The sequence below is a fragment of the Bos javanicus genome, chromosome 12 (genome assembly GCF_032452875.1).
Source record: "Bos javanicus breed banteng chromosome 12, ARS-OSU_banteng_1.0, whole genome shotgun sequence".
In the NCBI taxonomy this organism is placed as follows: Eukaryota; Metazoa; Chordata; class Mammalia; order Artiodactyla; family Bovidae; genus Bos; species Bos javanicus.
Window position 1 is genome coordinate 1805304 of NC_083879.1, and position 17243 is coordinate 1822546.

Genomic DNA, 17243 nt, shown 5'->3' on the forward strand with positions numbered 1-17243 from the left:
GCAAGAACAGGAGTGGGTTGCCATTTCCTTCTCCAATGCATGAAAGTGAAGTCGCTCAGTCATGTCTGACCCTCAGCGACCCCATGGAATGTAGCCTTCCAGGCTCCTCCGTCCATGGGATTTTCCAGGCAAGAGTACTGGAGTGGGGTGCCATTGCCTTCTCTGTAGTACCATGGTAAAACAGATTACCAAATAACGTATATATTAATTCAAGTAGAGTAGTTAAAATTACTGCTGAGTAATCTTTCAACAAATAAAGCAAAATAAAAATAAATCATCAAAGATATTTGTTACAAAAAGATAGTATTAACTGATCAGTACATGAATTCACATTAAAACAGAAGCATAACATTTCCTAATATTTCTATGTCTATATACAGACCAGATTACATTTTTTTCACATCAAAAATTTCAACTAATTTTCCCAATTATACCAATAACGGCTTTTGTGTAAAATATCTTTACATATTTTTATCTAAATATCTTTAGATATTCTAAATATCTAAAATGTCTTTAGATATTCTGTAATGATGACAAAACTCTCTGGCTATAAAAGTTTATCTATCAGCTCAAAATTTATATGCTTTGTTTCCTCTTGTAAAAAATTACTTCCTCTATAAATTTATTCTGTATGTATCCTGACTTCGTTAACAAAGGTTAAAAAAAGAAGTATATCTCATTCTTAGCAGGTACATATAAACACAAGTGGTTATTAAATGATAACGTTCTCCATATAATAAAAAATAAAATGTAGTCTTTTAAAAATATTATGTGATAGGAAGAGATATTGCTCATCATTCCAAGCTTAAAGTATAACTTTTTCATGCTATATTAAATATGTTCTTTCTTACCACTTTCTTCAAAATAATCATTTTAATGTCCATAGATCATTTATCTATAGGACATCCTTCAGCTTTCTTCTAACCCCACTACTTCGCTGACATTATTTTTGCCAAGATCTCCAATCAGTGATGTGTTGGAGCCAGTCTGAATACTGCATAAAAACTGATTATTAAATTTTCAGAAAATCTGCAATCTGGTTGCAAACTGAAATTAACTTGAAAGTAGCTGCTAATAATTTGAAATTAGCCATAGTGGAATATTTATACCACAGAAATCAGAAAAAGTTAAAAAGTAGAGCATCACTCCTCTGCCTCCCGCCTCTTCTCCAGGGTCAGCTGTTAAACATTCAGCAGCACAAGCACTACTAACGCCGTGTAAACCAACGGACACTTCACATCCTCTCTGCTTCTACTCCTCCTGCTTTTTTGGCAGCTGTTTTCTCAGCTTCTTTCATTGGCTCTTCCATCTCCATTTGATCTCTAACTTCAATTGCCTGTTTAGTGTATCTCCTTGATTTTTAAAAAACTTAACATAAAATGTATTTCAAATTTATGGTAAGCCAATTTTCACCAACTTTCTATGTATTATCTTTAAAAATTTTCACTGAAGTTATCCCTAAATCCATATGTAAATTTCTATATACTATTAATTATTAAATTCAAATAACTACTAACTTTACTTTAATAAGCAGGATATTACCTGTGCAGCACTGTGGACTATTTTCACTTCCCACCTGGTATTTATCTAACACCTTAAACTTCCTGGTTTCCTGCCCTGACAAAAGGATAATGTCAGATGCTATGCTATCAGAATGCTTGCAAATCTAGGGACCATAATGTCAGATGACAATAGAGACCAGAGCATTTCAAAGAACTCTAACTAATGACCAGGAGTTTTGTTCCAGTTATTGGTTCTAGTTAATTTTCAATCAACTGTTGACTGTCACTTGTCTAAAATGCAGTAACAAATGTTGAGGCTTTGACAAACTGCTAAAAGACCTTCTGAGTAAAACTTATCTGTAGTTATATGAGATCAGACACAAGAACTACAGACTACAGGATCATGGGTATAGAGTATTCACTGTAGAAACAATTAATTCAAGTTAACAGTAAAGCACGATCAGAAAAAGGCAAGGACTGGGAAAGTCATACTGGTGGCTAGGGTCAGAGAGAAAGTGAAAAGTAGTGTGTGGAAAATGACACATTTTGCTAACAGCTTATGACTATTCACATAGCAACCCTTCATTCCTGGCTTCCAAGGAAGCATTCCACCATCAATTTTAATCAATCAATTGCACAGGGAAATGAGGAGGAATGTTGTTTGATGTAATTAGATGTAAACATACATAATATGGGCGATTGTTTCTTGAGGAAATCCTGTACAAGAACATCCAGCCTAACACAAATATATTCTCTCTCTCTTCATGACCTAGTTTCCTGACTTTTCAACTATTATCATTCTATCACATTTCCTTCCTGTATCCCTACTGTTAAGTCATCAAAATTCAAGCTATAAATCTATTAAGTCAAACTATTTAAACTGACTTGAAACTTGGTTAAATGAAAATAAAACAAAAAGACACCTACCAACCATTAGAAGCCTGAAACTTCATATGCATTAACCATCATCCATTAATATCTGCTACTATCTACTTATATCTGAATATTATGTAGAATTTGAAATTATGCATTACATTAACCAAGATAAATGCTAAGATAAATTCTCACAAAATCCACAGAAAATAAAGAACTGGAACTGCACAAAAACAGTATATGTATTATAGTCTGAATTTTATTCTGTCAATAAGAAGAGTCATTGGAGTATTTTAAGCAAGAGGGTAATGGGACCAAATTTATGTTCTGAAAGATCACTGTTTGCTATACAGAAGATGAGATGATAAAGTTCTGCAAAGAGTCAGTAGAGAACTGATGAGGGCGCAAAGTAGGAAAAGGGAAGAGATGAAGAGACAGTGAGTGGAGGATGCTGTTGCTACTACTGTTAATTAAAATGACGATAATGTGTTGAGGTTTGACAGAAAACAACAAAATTCTCTAAAGCAATTACTCTTCATTTAAAAAATTAATAAATTTTAAAAACTGATGACAATGCTGCTGACTGTGGTAGTGGTGTGGCACAGCGACCGTTATGTGGAGGCCTGTGTGCCAAACACCACGCTTAACATTTGGCATGCACAATGAACTTGACCTTCCCAGTAACTGCAAACTTATGCAGTGCTACTGTTTTCCCATCTCCCAATAAAGAAAGAAAGATTTGGCAGATTATATAACTTGCCCAAAGACATACCACTAGCAAATATAAGAGCTGTCAGTTAAGTTAGTGGTAGAATCAGTTGTACGTATCTGCCACGGCATCTTTTCAATTCTCCTCTTATTTTGGTAACAGAACTCTGCTTTGAGTGATGGGAACTACTCCCTCCTTTTATATATAATCCAGAATCAATTAAGATGTCTTAGCTCTCCTAAGAAGGTGGCAGATACAGACATTAGAAGACAGAAGGTCTGTTTCTGCCAGATCTCCCAGTTATGAGGACCATTTGATTGTTTCTGAGAAATATTTTTTTAATTACCTTTTCATATTATGAATGGAGATTTGACACCAACAACTGTAGTGCTCTTTTAGCCAAGTTTCTCTGTACTCCTGTTCCAGCCACTTCATACACACCAATGCCAAAATCACCAGCGAAACTCAGTTGAGCTTGGTGAATCAATAATTATATGATGAAAGCTATTTATCTTTTTCCAAAAATAAAAAAACATGTGCTTGCAAAGTTAAGATGAGCTTTTTTACCTGTGTATCTATACATGTCATTATGCCCCCTTATACACCCTTATATATGTTGGCCATAGGCTATACTTGGTGCTTCATGGGCCAGTCTTTGCTACCACATGACATGATCTGTCAACACAAAATTCAAAGACAGAGAAAGACTTTCCAGTTATATGAGCCAATATATTACCTTTTTACTTATTTGGATTTCTGTGGCTCACAGCTTAAAGCAAACTAGCTTAGAAACTGTTTAGACACTAAGTCGTGTCCGACACTTTTGCGACTCCATAGACTGTAGGACTGTAGCCTGCCAGGCTTCTCTGTCCATGGAATTTTCCAGGCAAGAATACTGGAGTGGGTTGCCATTTCCTTCTCCAGCGGTTCTTCCTGACCTAGGGATCAAACCCACGTCTCCTGCATTAGCAGGTGGATTCTTTACCATTGAGCCACCTGCTGCTGCTGCTGCTGCTAAGTTGCTTCAGTTGTGTCCGACTCTGTAGAACCCCATAGATGGCAACTCACTAGGCTCCTCCGTCCCTGGGATTCTCCAGGCAAGAACACTGGAGTGGGTTGCCATGTCCTTCTCCAGTGCATGAAAGTGAAACGTGAAAGTAAAATCGCTCAGTCTTATCTGACTCTTAGAGACCCCATGAACTGCAGCCTACCAGGCTCCTCCATCCATGGGATTTTCCAGCCAAGAGTACTGGAGCCACCTAGGAAGCCCCAACTTAGAAATTAGTGCCAGGAAAAAGAGTGATACAGTGACAGAACCTAAAATGTAAAGTGTGTTTAGCAAAGGAAGGGTACAGGGTAGTGAAAGTCGTTGCATCCCCTAAAAGAAGTTGGCACTCACTCCTCATTGAATGGCTAAACTACAGTCTATTGTCTTCAAACTGGAGCACCTAACTAATGAGGCCAATGATTCAGAGAACTTGGTATGAAAATGCCAGAGAGATGAAAGGTGCTGGTTGCTTCTTACTGCCTTCAGTAACTCATAAGAAAGTAACAAGGTGGCAAGCTTGAAAGTAGAAAGGTAAGCTTGAAAGTAGATGCAACTTCTCAAATTATACCAATAAGCCTAAAGGACTGAGACTCAGATAAGTATGCTTCTTGACAAAAAATATGGAGAAACACAAATAAAACTTGTAACACATATTTAACTTGCAAAATAAGCTACATAAACAAGGAAACAGAGGAGTATAAATTTAAGAAGGTTACCCTGTCCACTTTTCTCACAATGTCCCTTGTTGCTTATTCAGAAAAATTAAGCTTTATTTGGTTTTATTTAAGATGTAGAAAGTTAAAACAGTAAAGTATTATATTAAGGCATCCCTTCCCTCTATTTCTGGCCAACCTAGGTATCTTCCATGATAACAGAAAGAATAATACCTACTTTTTCTGTCCCAAGCTGACACTTAAAATATATATTTCTAGTGCCCATATTTTCAGTGGGCATTGTTTTAAATGGTAATTACATATTACTGAAGTAATTTATTGATAAACTTAAGGTATGTAAAGTTGACAGCTGGCCTGATAATCTGGCCAGGACTATATCTAGTCTACAAAAACCAAAAAAAATTTTAAAGCCTATATATAAAAGCCTTTCTGAATTCAAGCCTATCACAAATTGATCAACTTAATATTACCAACTTGATATTAAACTGCTAGAGGTCATAGACACTTTAGTGATTACTCTCATATAACAGTGTAATCTAACCTCATTTTTTTCATAATATTGACAATAATGTCAGGTAGAATTACATTTGACTCAAAAGGCACAACAAAAAAGTTGATAGGGGAAAATCTCTAGGAAAAGTACATGTGATGAACAGCTACAGGCACTACTAATTCTATTGCATTTTGCTTCCTTGTACTTTGCCAATATGCATTTATTACAATTAAAGATCTGTGACAACTCTCAATTGATAGATGATAAGGCAATTTTTAATTAAGGTAGGTATATACATTGTTTTTTAGACAGTGTTATTGCATACTTCTCTCACATCCACACACGATCACTGGAAAAACTATAGCCTTGATAGACAGACCTTTGTTAGGAAAGTAATGACTCTGCTTTTTAATATGCTGTCTAGGTTGGTCATAATGGCTTCAGTCACCATCTGCAGTGATTTTGGAGCCCAGAAAAATAAAGTCAGCCATTGTTTCCACTCTTTCCCCATCTATTTGCCATGAAGTGATGGGACCAGATGCCATGAGCTTAGTTTTCTAAATGTTGAGGTTTAAGCCGACTTTTTCACTCTCCTCTTTCACTTTCATCAAGAGGCTCTTTAGTTCTTCTTCACTTTATGCCATAAGGGTGGTGTCATCTGCATATCTGAGGTTCTTGATATTTCTCCCAGCAATCTTGATTCCAGCTTGTGCTTCCTCCAGCCCAGCACTTCTCATGATGTACTCTACATATAAGTTAAATAAGCAGGGTGACAATACCCAACCTTGACGTACTCCTTTTCCTATTTGGAACCAGTCTGTTGTTCCATGTCCAGTTCTCACTGTTCCTTCCTGACTTGCAAACAGGTTTCTCAAGAGGCAGGTCAGGTGGTATGGTATTCCCGTCTCTTTCAGAATTTTCCAGTTTATTGTGATCCACACAGTCAAAGGCTTTGGCATAGTCAATAAAGCAGAAATTGATGTTTTTCTGGAACTCTCTTGCTCTTGACAGTCCCTTGGACTGCAAGGAGATCCAACCAGTCCACCCTAAAGGAGACCAGTCCTGGGTGTTCATTGGAAGGACTGATGTTGAGGCTGAAACTCCAATAATTTGGCCACCTGATGCGAAGAGCTGACTCATTAGAAAAGACCCTGATGCTGGAAAGATTGAGGGCAGGAGAAGGGGATGACAGAGGATGAAATGGTTGGATCGCATCACCGACTCGATCGACACAGGTTTGGGTAGACTCCGGGAGTTGGTGATGGACAGGAAGGCCTGAGGTGCTGTGGTTCACAGGGTCGCAAAGAGTTGGACACGACTAAGCGACTGAACTGAACTGATTGCATACTTAATAGACTACTGTATAAGGTACACATAACTTTTACATGCCCTAGGAATTAAGAAAAAAAAATGTGACTTGCTTTATTCTAGTGGCTTGAACCAAACTCACATCATCGCCAATGCATAACTGTACATCTGATGGGAGTTTTTAAAAATCAGAATAAAGGAATGATAGTTTTATTCTTTTACAGAAAATTATATAATACAATGTGAAAGCAAACGTGTTACTTACCTGCATTAAATCTGTCAAAAACACATTCTTAGAGGATGTATTATTTTTTCCCAAAAAACCTAACATATTACACAGAATTTGATATGACATAACAAGTGCATCCAGGCCTGGGCTTACTAAATTAAACATAGCTTCCAGGGATGCCCAACCTAAATAAAATTCTCAGAGAGCGTAAATGACACAAAACACAGACGCAAGAGAGGTCTGGTGACTTAACTAAGTTAGAAACAAACATCAAAAAACAGACAAACAAACAAACATACACATCACTGAATCATGATTTACTTATAATCAACTTAGTTCTGTAATAGACCCAAATAATGATACTGATGATAAGAATGTGAATAAAATTAAAAGCCCATAATTCTTCCCATTAACCTTCCATAAGGCATTTAACCAATAAAATTTGTGGAGATTCTATCCTGAAAAGCTTTCTACATTTTTCTTAGGTGAAGAGTTTCCCATCATTAAGAGTTGATTTTGCAATATAAGATTTATGGAACAATGACAAATTTTGAAGGAAACCCAAAGTGGAGATTCAATTTTACAAAAGTAAAAATTTATTCTGAGCTTTACTTCAGTTAAAAAGAAATATGAAATCATAAAATAAACAGAAAAACAATTCAGTAGTTTGCTTCAACTGTTTGCTTTATTATGAGCCTCAATTCCTCCAGGAACATACAAACAGTATAAGGGTTAACAAGAGAAGGAGTAACAGAAAGATCTCTGAAGGAGACCTGAGGATGACCCCACATATTAGTCCTGTCACCTTTATTGTGACGGGATTATGTGAAGACAGCCAAGAGAATACAGGCATACTTTTTTTTTACTGCACTTTGCAGATTTTTCATTTTTTAAAGAAGAACTGAAGGTTTGTGGCAACTCTACACTGAGCAAGCCTACTGGTACAAGCAGTGTTGGAGAAGACCCTTGAGAGTCCCATGGACTGCAAGGAGATCCAACCATTCCATTCTAATGAAGATCAGGCCTGGGTGTTCTTTGGAAGGACTGATGCTGAAGCTGAAACTCCAATACTTTGGCCACCTCATGAGAAGAGTTGACTCAATGGAAAAGACTCTGATGCTGGGAGGGATGGAGGGCAGGAGGAGAAGGGGACAACAGAGGATGAGATGGCTGGATGGCATCACCGACTGGATGGACATGAGTTTGAGTGAACTCTAGGAGTTGGTGGTGGACACGGAGGCCTGGCTGCAATTCATGGGGTCGCAAGGAGTCGGACACGACTGAGCAACTGAACTGAACTGCACTGGTACCAGCATTTGCTTTCTTCCATTTTCTGTGTTGACAAAGGTCTGTATACTCAAAGCTATGGTTTTTCTGGTAGTCATATACGGCTGTGAGAGTTAGACGACAAAGAAGGCTGACTGCCGAAAAGAACTGATGCTTTTGAACTGTAGTGTTGGAGAAGACTCTTGAGAGTCCCTTGGACTGCAAAGAGATCAAACCAGTCAATCCTAAAGGAAACCAACCCTGAATATTCACTGGAAGAATTGAGGTGAAGCTGAAGCTCCAATTCTTTGGCCACCTGATACAAAGAGCCGACTCATTAGAAAAGACCCTGGGAAAGACTGAGGGCAGGAAGAGAAGTGGGCAACAGAGGATGAGAAGGTTAGATCGCACCATGAACTCAATGGACATGAGTTTGAGCAAACTCTGGGAGATAGTGAAGGATAGGGAAGCCTGGGGTGCCACAGTCTATAGAGTCAAAAAGAGTTGGACATGACAAGAGAGTTCCAGAAAAACATCTATTTCTGCTTTATTGACTATGCCAAGGCCTTTGACTGTGTGGATCACAATAAACTGTGGAAAATTCTTCAAGAGATGGGAATACCAGACCACCTGACCTGGCTCTTGAGAAACCTATATGCAGGTCAGGAAGCAACAGTTAGAACTGGACATGGAACAACAGACTGGTTCCAAATAGGAAAAGGAGTACATCAAGGCTGTATATTCTCACCCTGCTTATTTAACTTATATGTAGAGTACATCATGAGAAATGCTGGGGTGGAAGAAACACAAGCTGGAATCAAGATTGCTAGGAGAAATATGAATAACCTCAGATATGCAGAAGACACCATCCTTATGGCAGAAAGTGAAGAGGAACTAAAAAGCCTCTTGATAAAGGTGAAAGAGGAGAGTGAAAAAGTTGGCTTAAAGCTCAACATTCAGAAAATGAAGATCATGGCATCCGGTCCCATCACTTCATGGGAAATAGATGGGGAAACAATGGAAACAGCGTCAGACTTTATTTTGGGGGGCTCCAAAATCACTGCAGATGGTGACTGCAGCCATGAAATTAAAAGACACTTACTCCTTGGAAGAAAAGTTATGACTAACCTAGATAGCATATTCAAAAGCAGAGACATTACTTTGCCAACAAAGGTCCGTCTAGTCAAGGCTATCGTTTTTCCAGTGGTCATGTATGGATGTGAGAGTTGGACTGTGAAGAAAGCTGAGCGCTAAAGAATTGATGCTTTTGAACTGTGGTGTTGGAGAAGACTCTTGAGAGTCCCTTGGACTGCAAGGAGATCCAACCAGTCCATTCTGAACGAGATCAGCCCTGGGATTTCTTTGGAAGAAATGATGCTAATGCTGAAACTCCAGTACTTTGGCCACTTCATGCAAAGAGTTGACTCATTGGAAAAGACCCTGATGCTGGGAGGTATTGGGGGCAGGAGGAAAAGGGGATGACAGAGGATGAAATGGCTGGATGGCATCACTGACTTGATGGACATGAGTTTGAGTGAACTCCGGGAGTTGGTGATGGACAGGGAGGCCTGGCGTGCTGCGATTCATGGGGTCGCAAAGAGTCGCACACGACTGAGCGACTGAACTGAACTGAACTGAACTGAGTGACAGAACAACAAAATTCTCTGTGTCACACTTTGTAAATTCAGGCACTATTTCAATGTTTTTCATTAGTATTATATTTGTTATAGTGATGTGTGATCTGTGATCTTTAATGTTACACTATGACTTGCTGAAGGCTCATATTTAACAATTAAGCATTTTTAATAAAAGTATGTACTTTTCCAGACATAATACTATTGCACACTTAACAGACTGTAGTATAGGATAAGCATAACTTTGAAATGTATTGAGAAACCAAAGAATTTTGTGTGATTTGTTTTACTGCGATATTCACTTTATTGTGGTGGTCTGGAACCAAACCAGAAATATCTTCCAGGTATGCCTGCATGAGACATCTACAAGTATGAGAATCCTTAGTCCATTTATGTATCAATTTATTGTTCAGCTGTTTGTGCTCATGTGCATTATCATCAGTCTCCTCTGATATGTTGTCAACATCACCAAAGAAAGAATTTATGGGGAGAAGAGCATCTACAGAAAGGGTGAGTTTCTCCGGTCCAACATTTAAAACACTGAAACAACAAACCAAGCTGTATTTTCAAGTTTGTCTGTTTCAAGGATTTCTCAGCCATTCAAAACAACTAGTTAGTTTTATTTTGGAAGCAAATCTTTGAAATAAAGACTATAATGTTATTATGGATTACAAAAATGCCAGATCATATATGATTATTGTATTCAGAATACCTCCTGCTAAGACTTTGTATTTTGTTCAGTGTTGCTTACACTAAATAGATGATAAAAAGGACATCATTTAGACTACATAAATAATAATATTCTTAGTAATAAGTATTCCTATGATGTTTTATGTTTGGGTCTTCTTCGGTCTCACAAACTAACAGTAAGTTTATCGGGGGTAAGAGCTACATAATCCATTTATTTCCCTGAATTTTCTAAATTTGAAACATTTAATAAATGTTGTATCCCTACCACTTATCACAGACCAGGTACAAATAAAATTCTATTGAAAATGAATAATTTCTTACAATGCATTCAATTGTAGCCTCACTTCAGTCTCAATCCCATTTTCCACCTTGCCAATGGACAAATTATTTTTCTGAAAGCACCAAACTTGCTACTCTCATGGGCTCTATATTGGCATTTGGATAAAATAAAAACTCCTTTTATCAACTAGAAATAGTACTGCAATGAACATTGGGGTACATGTGTATTTTTCAATTATGGTTGTCTCAGTAGTAGGATTATTGGGTTCCATGAAAGTTTTATTCCTACTAATAGCTTTTTAAGGAATCTTCATATGGTTCCAAATAGTGGCTGTATAACTAGGATATGCAAGCATGTCCTAGATGTTCATTGAAAGATGAAAGGATAAGGAGGTTGTGGTACATAACATACAATGGAATTTTACTCAGCCATAGAAATGAACACATTTGATTCAGTTCTAGCAAGGTAGATGAACCTAGAGTGTGGTATAGGGGGAAGTCAGAAAAACAAATACTGTATTGCTGTTGTTCAGTCACTTGGTCATATCCAACTCTTTGTAAACCCATGGACTGCAGCACGCCAGGCTTCCCTGCCCTTCACTATCTCCCAGAGTTTGCTCAAATTCACATCCACTGAGTCAATGATGTCATCCAAACAACTCATCCACTATTGCCCACTTTTCCTCCTGCCTTCAATTTTTCCCAGGGTCTTTTCAAATGAGCCAGCTCTTTGCATCAGGTGCCTGAAGTAGTGAGAGGGTAACAGGCAGGAAAGCCAGGGGTCTCCAAATGGAGGAAATAGGCTGCAAGTGTTAAGACTTTTTTTTTATCTCTCTTTTAAGAGGCAGGAGGAAACAAGCTACAAGTGTCAGATTTTTTTTCCCTTCTCTATACAAATTTAAAAGAGGGTTTCTCTTAAAATTCTGTCTTGCCAGGACGACACCCAGTTCCACCTGAACTTAACTTTTCTCAAACCTTGAGCTAACCAATGCGTTTTTCTTGTGGAAATGTTTTTCTTAAGCTATGTTAATGAACTATGTATTTACCCTATACTCTGTCTGTCTTCACATCAGTTCTGCTTAAGACTCAGAACCCATAAGGGCTCAACAAACCAGTATCTTTTACTCATACTCTGTTCTCCTAATCTATGTTAATGAAACTATATATTTACTTGGAAACCTGCCTTTCTTTAAGATTCATGTCAATTGTTTTATGGCCCGGGATGACTCACCTGATGCCAATGTTATCTCAAAACGCACCTTGTAGGTGAGGGGCCTGACGCCACTCAGAGTTTTGAAACATCTCCTTTCTCTAGTTAGCAGCTTGCTGATAGGTATGAAACATACTGTTAAAGGCTAGCAGGGCACCACTCTTTCTGCCCTCTTTGGATGTCTATGTCAGAAGCTTTCTCTATCTCTTCTACACCTAAATAAAACTTTATTACAACAAAAGTATTGAGGGGGCAAGCCTTGTCTCTGACCCTGGACTGAATTCCTCTCCTCCAGAGGCCAAGAATCCCGGCGTCTTTAATAGCTCAGCAACAACCTTTCAGTAGTGGAGCTGCAGCATTAGCAGCAGTCCTTACAAGGAATATTGAGGGTTGACTTTCTTTAAGATTAACTGGTTTCATCTCCTTGCAGTCCAAAGGACTCTCGAAAGTCTCCTCCAGCACCACAGTTAGAAAGCATCAATTCTTCATCGCTCAGTCTTGTTTATGGTCCAAACTTCACATCTGTACATGACTACTGGAAAAACCATAGTTTTGACTAGACTGGACTTTGTCAGCAAATTGATGTCTCTGCTTTTTAATATGCTGTTTAGGTCTGTCATAGCTTTTCCTCCAAGGAGCAAGTATCTTTAATATCATGGTTGCAGTCACCATCCACAGTGATTCTGGAGCCCTAGAAAATAAAGTCTCTCACTGTTTTCATTTTTCCCCATCTATTTCCATGAAGTGATGGGACCAGATGCCATGATCTTTGTTTTTTAAATGTTGAGTTTTAAGCCAGCTTTTTCATTCTCCTCTTTCACTTTCATCAAGAAGCTCTTCAGTTCTTCTTCACTTTCTGCCACAAAGGTGGTGTCATCTGCATGTCAGAGGTTATTGATATTTCTCCCGGCAATCTTGATTCCAGCTTGTTATTCACCCAGCCTGGCATTTCTCATGATGTATTCTGCATGTAAGTTAAACGAGCAGGGTGACAATATACAGCCTTGATGTACCCCTTTCCCAATTTGGAACCACTCCACTATTCCCTGTCTGGTTCTAACTGTTGCTTCTTGACCTTGATACAGGTTTCTCAGGAGGCAGATCAGGTGGTCTGGTATTCCTATTTCTTTAAGAACTTTCCATACTTTGTTGTGATCCACACAGTCAAAGGCTTTAGCATAGTCAATAAAGCACATGTTTTTTCTGAAAGTCTCTTGCTTTTTCAATGATCCAACAGACATTGGTAATTTGATCTCTGGTTCCTCTGCCTTTTCTATATCTAGCTTGAACATCTGGAAGTTCATGGTTCATGTACTGTTGAAGCCTGGCTTGGAGAATTTTGAGCATTACTTTACTAGCATGTGAGATGAGTGCAATTGTGCAGTAGTTTGAGCATTCTTTGGCATTGCCTTTCTTTGGGGTTGGAATGAAAACTGACCTTTTCCAGTCCTGTGGCCACTGCTGAGTTTTCCAAATTTGCTGGCATATTGAGTGCAGCACTTTCACAGCATCATCTTTTAGGATTTGAAATAGCTCAAATGGAACTCCATCACCTCCACTTTTTGTTCGTAGTGGTGCTTCCTAAGACCCACTTGACTTCGCATTCCATAATGTCTGGCTCTAGAGGCAACGGCACCCCACTACAGTACTCTTGCGTGGAAAATCCCTTGGACGGAGGAGCCTGGTAGGCTGTAGTCCATGGGGTCGCGAAGAGTCGGACACAACTGAGTGACCTCACTTTCACTTTTCACTTTCATGCATTGGAGAAGGAAATGGCAACCCACTCCAGTGTTCTTGCCTGGAGAATCCCAGGGACGGCAGAGCCTGGTGGGCTGCCGTCTATGGGGTCACACAGAATCGGACACAACTGAAGCGACTTAGCAGCAGCAGCAGCAGCAGGTGAGTGATCACACCATCGTGGTTATCTGGGTCATGAACTTCTTTTTTGTATAGTTCTTCTGTATTCTTGCTACCTGTTCTTAATATCTTCTGTTTCTGTTAGGTCCATACCTGTCCTTTATTGTGCGCCCTTCTTTGCATGCAATGTTCTTTTGGTATCTCTAATTTTTTTGAAGAGATCTCTAGTCTTTCCCATTCTATTGCTTTCCTCTATTTTTTTGCATTGATCACTGAGGAAGGTTTTCTTTTCTCTCCTGGCTATTCTTTGGAATTCTGTATTTAAATGGGTATGTCTTTCCTTTTCTCCTTTGCCTTTAGCTTCTCTTCTTTTCTCATTTATTTTTAAGGCCTCCTCAGACAATCATTTTGCTTTTTTGCATTTCTTTTTCTTGGGGATGGTCTTGATCACTGCCTCCTATACAATGTCATGAACCTCCATCCATAGTTCTTCAGGTACTCTGTCTATTAGATCTAATCCTTTGAATCTATTTGTCACTTCCACTGTATAAATGTAAGGGATTTGATATGGTGGAAACCAACAGAATATTGTAAAGCAATTATCCTCCAATTAAAAATAAATTAAAAAAAATATTTTAGGACAAAATCCTCCTGATCTGTATCCAGCCTACCACTTCCTTCTGTAGCCTTCTGTTTCCATCTATCCTTTGATGGAACTAATGTTCTTGATGCCTCCAAGCCTGAACATTCAGAGTTCCCTACATTTGGTATACCCTTCCCTCAATACTCCTTCTTTAACCTGTCTAAATGCCACCCACTCTAGGAAACCTCTGCCCATGTCTCATCTTGGTTAGCCGGCCTCTCCACACAATATTCTAGGAAAGAATAAAAATTTGCTTCACTGAGAATAGTGGTTATCAAGTAGGACAGACAACTCTAATGTAAGTTGGAGGGGGTAATTTCCAGCATTAGGATGATCAATGCAAAGTGTGAACTTTGATAAAATTTTAGAGTCTGTACAAATATTGGAAATATCTAATTTTTGAATTTGGGGATTTATGAAGGTCACAGGTTATATTCATTGTGAAAATCAAGGGTGTGAAATACCATTATAATGTCCATTTCTTTCTCACATTCCACATTCCTCTGTAACATGTTAATAACAACAAAGCAAATACAAAGCAGTCTACTATAACAATATCCAATAATAACATGTGTTCATAAATATCTGTCCCCTCAGAAATAAGTCTAACACTGATACTCGGTTTTGAGTGTATTATTCATCTCATATATCTTAATTAACTTTAATACCTTTTTCCAAGTGGAATACTTATATTACTAAATTTTGTTGGTATAGGATGTACTCTGTGAGAACTGAAGGATGACAGACACACAGATCACGGTAGAATTGCTATTCTCAGTCTCAACTTCATTACAAATTAGAAGAGACTCTAGGAGTCAAAAGCAAATAAGTGTAGAAAGTGTTAGTTGCTCAGTTGTGCCCGACTCTTTGTAACCCCATGGACTACAGCCCACCAGGCTCCTCTGTCCATGAGATTTCCCAGGCAAGAATACTGGAGTGGGTTGCCATTTCCTTCTCCAGGGGATCTTCCCTACCCAGGGATCGAACCTGGGTCTCCTGCACTGCAGGCAGATTCTTTACTGACTGAGCTACAAGGAAAGTAGGGAAAGAGAAGGATAAAAGGAAATCAAAGAAGCTCTGATTGGGATAGTATACAGGGAGGTTGGGACAAAAATATCTATAAGTCAGAGAGATTTTAAAAAGCGATAGAGGTTCTCCTGCTAACCTTGTAGACACAAACACGTGAACTGCTAGAGATGGGGTCAAGTGGCAAGGACCTGAGGATCTCTAGGAGCTGAAAGCACTACCCAGGAAATATTAAATGAGAAAGCAATGTATGTCAATCCTATATCCACAATTAAGTGAATTTTGCTAACTATCATGAGCCTGTAAAAGGACTGCAAACCTCAGACAAGATCATAGGCTCAGCTAAAATCTTAATTTCAGTATGTGAGACCTTGATCAGAGATTTCAACTAAGCTACACTTACACTCCTGGACCATCGAAACTATGAGATAATATATTTGCAATGTTTTAAGCTATTAAACTTTTGGTATTTTGTGAAATAGTATTAGAAAATGAGTTCATCATGCTTTAAAAAACAAGCAAAAAGAAAAAAGCAAATATTGATCTCACGTGTCTACTTACAAATCATCTACATTCTACATCCAACATTTGTTTTTCAAACAATGCATTATCTTTTCTTTGTACCCTAATGAGAGATTCCATTTTCATGAAATTTGTACATTCAAAATTTATTATAAAACCATTTTATCTTTGAGCTTAAATTTAATTCAAAATATATCTGAAAGAGAAAATTAACCCTAAAAATACTTTCCCCAAATCTTTGGAATCATATATTAAAATCTTTTAATTCTAGTAAATCTTTATCATATTCTATGCTTAAAAATAAACAATTAACATAATTATATCTCTTCCAGTATTATGTTAATCACTAAAATATATCACACTAAGAAATATACCACAATGTGAGAACATACTCACTCACTGTGCTCATTTAATCCTAACCCCAACCACACATTTTCATACAGTGTGTTAATATATAGAGAAAAAAGAGACTAATTTCAGAATCCAAAAAGTCATATGTAATTACATAATAATAATATTAATAATTTCTCCAACATAACAATGTTTTCATAGCTAATCTTGTCAGTCAGTAAACTGGGATAAAGAATTTGATGATATTGTCTATCATTCAGTTAAAGGGCAAAATAAGCTTCAATGTTTTCAGAATACAACAATTAAAATTTTATTCTGTGCTTTTGTCAAACAGGAAATTTGTGATTAAATAAATTTACAAAATTCAGAATATATGTTTATATTGTCAGTATATTATACTTTCTTGTATAATTCCAAATAAAGTTTGGTGCTTTAAACAGAAATCTACTTTAAGTTTAGCCTACCTTCCACACTCAAAGTCCCCATTTTAGACTCCAAGAAGTCAAATAATGTGCTTGGTGCTGATGGCCTTGCATTTCCTAGTTCTTCTTCATCTTCAGATCTTATTCGCCCCCTGCCTTTCCCTTTACCTGAAGAAGTAAAGTAAGATGCATACATTATACATGCAAAAACAAAAGGAGAATATACACTAAAATATTATCAGCAAACCTCTTAAGTAAAACTTTATACACGTATTTCTTTTCATATTTTTCTGTAGGATCTATATCCTTTATAACAAAAATGTTTTTAAATGACTATATTAACTAGCACCTTTAATCTTCTAAATGGCCTATCTGGAAATTTGTTCATGTAAATTGTGTTTGAAGGAAATAAATCATTTTTATAAGATTTTTCTGTAACCACATTTTTTTAAATTGAAATACAGTTGATTTACAATGTTGTGGTAATCTCTGCTATATAGTGACTAC

At 37.6% G+C, this 17243-nt stretch overlaps 1 protein-coding gene across 2 annotated transcripts in view; it reads right to left on the minus strand.

Moving 5' to 3' along the window:
• TDRD3 (tudor domain containing 3) overlaps nt 1-17243 on the minus strand; it is a 220924-nt gene that overhangs the window by 58608 nt on the left and 145073 nt on the right. For both annotated transcript variants that reach the window (XM_061434427.1, XM_061434428.1), the window contains one exon: nt 16779-16904. In XM_061434427.1, coding sequence (XP_061290411.1) covers nt 16779-16904 — 126 coding nt within the window. The remainder of the gene's footprint in view (nt 1-16778; nt 16905-17243) is intronic.